Consider the following 7,104-nt stretch of genomic DNA (forward strand, 5'->3'; position numbering starts at 1 on the left):
ACAGTGAAGCCAGTTACATAGAGACACATTCTTTTTTAGGGTTCGATCAGCACTCCTACTTTAAGAAGCTTGACACATACAGTCTCTGGAGCTCGTGGTCAGGGTTTATGCCTTTCAGTTAAACAAAGAATAGCTAGTTAGTGAAACACTCGATACCTTTGTTGTATCCCTCTTTCTCCATCCCTCTCCCATTCTTTTTTTCTATCTTTCTCTTTGTAGCCTAAGGAGAGGACATAGTCTGCGATGTCCTTAGGTTTCTTGTCCTGTGAACACTAGGCATTACTCAGCTGTTTGTTTGACTGGCAGTGGTACAGGCCACTATGTCTCTCCCACACCTCCTCCGCTCCTCGACCCAACTCACCTTGTTAGTGTCAGCATTTAACAGTGCCACTGCCTCCTCAGCACATTGGCCTGAGTTAGTATCCCCACAATCGATATCTAAGAGAAGTAGCGAGAGAAGGGCACTTAAATGTTGGAGAAGTACTAGCTCAGTCGGGACTCGAATTTGGGGGGGAGAAATCCCTTTTTCTTTGAGAGCGAACGTAGGAAAAGTGCCAAAGTTGGGTATATTCTAAAAGCCAACACTTCCTTTGGCCGCCGTTCCTTCCAGTTCTCTGCTGCCAGTGACTGGAATGAATTGCAAGAATAACTGAAGCTGGAGTCTTATATCTCCATCTCTAACTTTATGTGTCAGCTTTCAGAGCAGTTTACCTATCACTGTACCTGTACACAGCCAATCTGTAAACAGCACACCCAACTACCTCATCCCCATATTTTTATTTATCCTCTTGCTCTTTTGCACCCCAGTATTTCTACTTGCATATCATCATCTGTACATCTTATCACTCCAGTGTTAATGCTAAATTGTAATTATTTCCCCCCTCTATGGCCTATTTATTGCCTTACCTCCCTACTCTTCTACATTTGCACACACTGAACATAGATTTTTCTTTGTTTGTTTATGTGTAACTCTGTGTTGTTGTTTTTGTCACACTGCTTTGCTTTATCTTGGCCAGGTCGCAGTTCTAAATGAGAACTTGTTCTCAACTGGCCTACCTGGTTTAATAAAGGTGAAATAAAAAAGAAATTAAAATATCAATACCTCGCCTTCTACTCAGTTATTGTAGTTTATAATAGATAGCAAGGTCTTGGAACTCTTCTCACACACCACCAGTAGGGAAAGTTCTAGACATTCAGCCTTCAACTGAAGAAAAAAATGAAATCATGAAAACTTGGGCGTGCTCGGAAGATTCTATTGTGGTCATTTAAGATTTCTTATTTTGATATAAAGATGCAGCAGAAGTACTTAGTATTTAGATGGGTGTGGTGTTACAGCACCGCTCCGAGGAGTGTTTCTCTGATAGCGCTTGGTAGGGCACTCGGACAGACAGAACAGACACAGCAGGCAGACAGACAAACAGACAGACCAGGCACCGACAGGACAGACAGACAGACACAACACACAAACGAAAGGACCAGACACAGAAAGACTGGCGGGCGGGGAGACCCAACATACAGAGACACGACTGAACTACCGACTGACCAACAGATGGGTGGGAAGTGGAATACCAAACTGTGCCCGTTGTTGCTGCAGGATCCCCCCGTACAGCAGTGAAGAGGCTCCTGGGAATGCCAATGTGTTTACCATTCCCCACTGTACCATGGCCTTGATTGGCTGCACAGACTATTAGCTTCCTGATTATGAACAGCTTAGACATTAGCTTCATGGAAGTAAGTTATTCATTCCCCACAGCTAGAAAGCACTGGCAGTTGTGTCCGTCCTTCTGGGCAAAAGGCAAACAGTTGTTTTTGATGCCTTACCAGTTTAAATGCCCTGACGAGTTTCTTTGAAAATGTGAGGGAAACAACAGAAAGTGTTCTGGGAAATGAATGAGAAACACAAAATATTAGTGATTATTCACAGAGAATAGATAATGAAGTGGAAATAAAGTATTCCTTTGCTACAACATGCAGCGAGCATATAGTTCAATTTTCACTGGACACACAGTATATTGTAATTGTTCTATTGTGACCCTGGAAGGTAATGCCTCAGGAACCATGGCTGAGTCGCCCATATGGACCCACCTTACCTGCTAGTATTTCCTGGTATTGTATAGTTCAAAGGTCAGAAAAAATGCAACATTTGACAAGTAAGCCTAACTTTACGTTTTGGGCTCCCGAGTGGCACAGCGGTCTAAGGCACTGCATCTAGAAGTGTCACGACAGACCCTGGTTTGATCCCGGGCTGTATCACAACCAGCTGTGATCGGGAGTCCCATAGGGCGACGCACAATTGGCCCAGCATCGTCCTGGTTAGGGGAGGGTTTGGCCGGGGTAGACGTCACTATAACATAAGAATTTGTTCTTAACTGACTTGCCTGGTTAAATATAATAATACGTTTCCATCATCTAGCCCTTAATAAATATAATTGAATGTCTTTCCATCTGTGCTTCAAAAGGAACCTCTGTTATATGCTCCTTGACATTTTGCTGGACTAAAGCGTGATCGTATACTTTGATAGAAGAGAGCTGTGGTCTGTCCTGAAGTTTCTGCCTTTCAATATTGTCTTTTATCTTCTTTCTAGCCTTTGCCTAAGGAACCATCATAAGGAGTTTAGAACACAGTGGGTAGGTGAGTCTGGCTCAATCCATTCTCTCAAAGTGTATGTTTCTTTTTTGCACTGCCAGCTGTCAATCACATTTTTATATACAGTGGCAAGAAAAAGTATGTGAACCCTTTGGAATTACCTGTACTTTTACATCAATTGGTCATATAATTTGATCTGATCTTCATTTAAGTCACAACAATAGACAAACACAGTGTGCTTAAACAAATAGCACACAAACAGAAATATGTCTTCATGTCTTTATTGAACATACCGTGTAAACATTCACAATGCAGGGTGGGAAAAGTATGTGAACACTTGGATTTACTAACTGGTTGACCCTCCTTTGGCAGCAATAACCTCAACCAAACATGTTCTGTAGTTGCAGATCAGACCTGTACAACGGTTAGGAGGAATTTTGGACCATTCCTCTTTACAAAACTGTTTCAGTTCAACAATATTCTTAGGATGTCTGGTGTGAACTGCTCTCGAGTTAGCCTTACATTAATTAAGATAGCCTCCTGCAAAATGTCTTGATAAACTTGGGAATTCATTTTTCCGTCGATGATAGCAAGCTGTCCAGGCCCTGGGGCAGCAAAGCAGCTTCAAACCATGATGCTCCCTCCCTCCACCATTGTTTACAGTTGGGATGAGGTTTTGATGGTGGTGTGCTGTGCCTGTTTTTCTCCACGCATAGTGTTGTGTGTTCCTATTAATCAACTCAACTGTAGTTTCATCCGTCCTCAGAATATTTTGTCAGAAGCGCTGTGGAACATCCAGATGCTCTTTTGCGAACTTCAGATGTGCAGCAATGATTTTTTTGGACAGCAGTGGCTTCTTCCGTGGTGTCCTCCCATGAACACCATTCTTGTTTAGTGTTTAACCTATCACAGACTCATCAACAGAGAGGTTAGCATGTTCCAATAGATTTCTGTAAGTCTTTAGCTGACACTCCAGGATTCTTCTTAACCTCATTGAGCATGCTGCACTGTGCTCTTGCGGTCATCTTTGCAGGACGGCCACTCCTAGGGAGAGTAGCAACAGTGCTGAACTTTCTCCATTTATAGACCATTTGTCTTTCCATGGACTGATGAACATCAAGGCTTTTAGAGATACTTTTGTAACCCTTTCCAGCTGTATGCAAGTCAACAATTCTTAATCTTATATCTTCTGAGATTTATTTGTTCAAGGCGTGGTTCATGTCAGGCAATGCTTCTTGTGAGTGTTTTTTAAAGGGCGGGGCACCTCTAACCAACTTCTCCAATCTCGTCTCAATGTTTGTACTCCAGGTTTGCTGACTCCTGACTGTGTTTGTCTGTTGTGACTTGTGATGAAGATCAGATCTAATTTTACGACAAAGTGTTCACATACTTTTTCTTGACACTGTATTTCTTAATTCCATTATTTTACTTTTAGATGAGTGTGTAATGTGAACCGTTAGATACAACTGCACTCTTGGAGCTCGGAACACACGTTTTTAGCTATACCCTCAATAACATCTGCGAAATATGTGTAAGTATGTGACCAATAACATTTGGTTTGATTTGAGATGAGCAGAAGTGCAGATCTGAGACCATCTTAACATCTACCAATTCTAACATTAATCGTTGGATTTTAAAGGTTAAACTGGCCTCTGCGCTTATATATTGTAAGTGAAACATACACCCATTCAAAGCAAAAATGTTCTCTTTTTCACAGAAAATACATAATTGGTGGTTGCATTTTCCTCTGTGAAAACGGCTTTGATGAAAAAAGTGCATAGGACCAATCTAAAGGCGCTATACTGCTTGAAAATTACTTAATGCAGAGGGTTACAAATTAATAAAACCCTTAAGAGGCTGCTTCAAAGGACCAGGCTACTTCAAATGGCTGTGTTGTTTAAGAAGACTAAGGAAATATACTGTGGTGTTGAGAGAGTGCGCTATGAATAACCAAATTAAGTCAAACCCGCACTGCAGAAAACCGTAAACTCCTTTCTTTATTTCTTATTCACAATTCATTTAGTGAATTTCTGAAGCAATAGGAATATTATTTATCCATAGTGCAGGGCTGTGTGAATCCCAGCCTAGAAAAACTATGACTGTAAAATTGGGTGATATTGCAGAATCTCAATGCCTCCAAGTCTCACAGCCAATGTTGTAAGATTGATTTTCCTTCTTCCACAGAGATAACAAAATGTATTGCATACATACACAAATTACCAGAGATGGGGAGAAAAAGGAAATTGGGTGCGTCGTAAATATTTATTTTCCGGGTAGCCTCAAATTCATGAATTTCTTTGCAGATTTCCAGACTCATATTTAAATGTATGAAAGCTTCATATGAGCCGTCTAGGGTGTCTAATTTGACGATTGTCATGGTGAATAATTTATATATGTGGAAATTCTCCATTGTAATGTATGGCAATTTTTGATATGGTTTTATTATTATTGAACTCAATGAAATGTTAATAAAAAGTAGCTTTAGAATAGTACATAGAATAGTGCATGAAGTATACTATTAAAATAGTATGTTTTATTTAACCTTTATTTATACAGGTTATTCTCATTGAGATAAAATCTCTTACATAGTCCTTAAACTGATAAAATCTCTTAAAAGCCTACATAGTCCTTAAACTGTCATTATACACCACTTGTTGGAATATTAGGAGTGTTTGTATAGTCAAATCAACATGCATTAGTCACATGCGCCGAATGCAGTGAAATGCTTACTTACTAGCCCCTAAACAACAATGCAGTTTCAAAAAATACAGACAAGAATAAGAGGTTAAAGTAACAAGTCAGCTGACTTGGGAAGTTGATTTCATTTTTCCCTTTTATAAAGTTCATAGTTCGCTCAATATGAAGTCATCCTGTATAAATGACAATGAACAACCACGAGTGATGAAATACATTGTTTTCTCGACTCTACTGTTTTCCCCCTTTCTCCCTATCTCTAACCCCCTACCCCCATCCCAGGTTTTTTTGTGCCAATCATGGCAGAAGGGGAACAGAAAGCAATCACCAGGCAAACACATTTTGTGTCGATTCGCCAATTTTTTTCTCAAACCACTACACACCCCCACTCCAAAAATCAGAGGAGCCCTACTATGTGACAGTGCACAGATGTCCGTACTAGCCAATGAAAGCAACACACCACAGCATCATCACCGGGACCCACATGCCACGTCACGGACTGAAATACAAAACCTACTGTATATAGCCTGGGTTGTTTCAGCACGGCAAGCAGGATATCATTGGGAGTCTATGCATGTGTGAGGAACCAATCATTTTTCTACCTATCCCTATGGAAAAAAATCTGAAGGTGTGTGTGTGTGTGTGTGTGTGTGTGTGTGTGTGTGTGTGTGTGTGTGTGTGTGTGTGTGTGTGTGTGTGTGTGTGTGTGTGTGTGTGTGTGTGTGTGTGTGTGTGTGTGTGTGTGTACCTCGTGATATACAATGGGAACAAGTTGACATAACCTTGTTCTTAAGTGTGACACATCCAGTATTGTACTTCTGTTGAGAACTTTGTCACTTTTACCTGAAGCTCACTTTCTTGCAAACTTGTATAATCATGTTTTAGGGGATGATCATGGATTTAAAGCATCATTATAACAGAATCATATCTTTTCAATACATAAATATAAATAGAAAGATCTATGTCACATAAGTTAAAAACAGTAAGTATGTCCGTCAATGTGTAGTATCAATTCATTATTTCAAAGTTATGGTTTGAATTGCCTATGTTTTAATATGAAGCACATTGCAAGTGGCATACCTCCATATACGACATCAAAGTGCTGTTGTTTATATTGGATATAATGTGTACATTCACTGTGTATACTGTTCCGTGAACATTGTCAACTTGAATTTATGTTACAAGAATATAAGAGAGCATCACAGAAAGAGTGAGATCATAAGGATATTGGAAACATATCACCCGAAATGTAGTTATTTTCCTTCGAAACACATGAGGATAAAAAGGCAGCCTCTCATCCCTGGGGCTAATGTGTGTGTGTGTGTGTGTGTGTATTTGTGAATGTAGTCATGTGTGCTTGATGCTTGATTCACAGTGACAACGTTTACATGTGCACAGTATTCCAGATAGTAGCTCATATCCCAGTTTAGGTCTTATTCAGGATAAGATGTTTACATGCACCTTTGATATCCCGCTCACGAGTATCCCTTTATCCACGAATAAACTAAATATTCCGAATTTGCCCGTGGACGGCGGAATGTTTTTTTTGACAGGGGCTGCGAGATATTTTGTTGTTGCCTCACTCAGATAAAAATAAATAATAATCTGACATTAAGTAGGCTATTTGTTTGTTTCTCCAAAATGTGATACATGCTTCTCTTTTGTCATTACTTGATACTCAATAATAATGTCATAAATCCATAGAATGATCATCAACAATCTAGTTGACATCTGTAAAGTATTATCTTTCATTTCTGCTTCTCACACGGAAGCACACAGACGTTTGGGGACCGGGGAGATTTTGCAACATTTCCAAATTACAT

At 40.0% G+C, this 7,104-nt stretch overlaps 1 protein-coding gene across 1 annotated transcript in view; it reads left to right on the top strand.

The window, feature by feature from the left end:
- Window positions 1-6,895, top strand: part of LOC110491876 (chemokine-like protein TAFA-5) — a 50,711-nt gene extending 43,816 nt beyond the window's left edge. Inside the window, exons 4-5 of the mRNA XM_021565697.3 lie at window positions 2,586-2,632; window positions 5,564-6,895. Of these exons, the coding sequence (XP_021421372.1) occupies window positions 2,586-2,609 (24 nt within the window). The 3' untranslated portion in view covers window positions 2,610-2,632; window positions 5,564-6,895. The remainder of the gene's footprint in view (window positions 1-2,585; window positions 2,633-5,563) is intronic.
- Window positions 6,896-7,104: the final 209 nt, after the last annotated feature.

Source organism: Oncorhynchus mykiss, chromosome 16 (genome assembly GCF_057628025.1).
Source record: "Oncorhynchus mykiss isolate SJ-2025 chromosome 16, ASM5762802v1, whole genome shotgun sequence".
Classification (NCBI taxonomy): domain Eukaryota; kingdom Metazoa; phylum Chordata; class Actinopteri; order Salmoniformes; family Salmonidae; genus Oncorhynchus; species Oncorhynchus mykiss.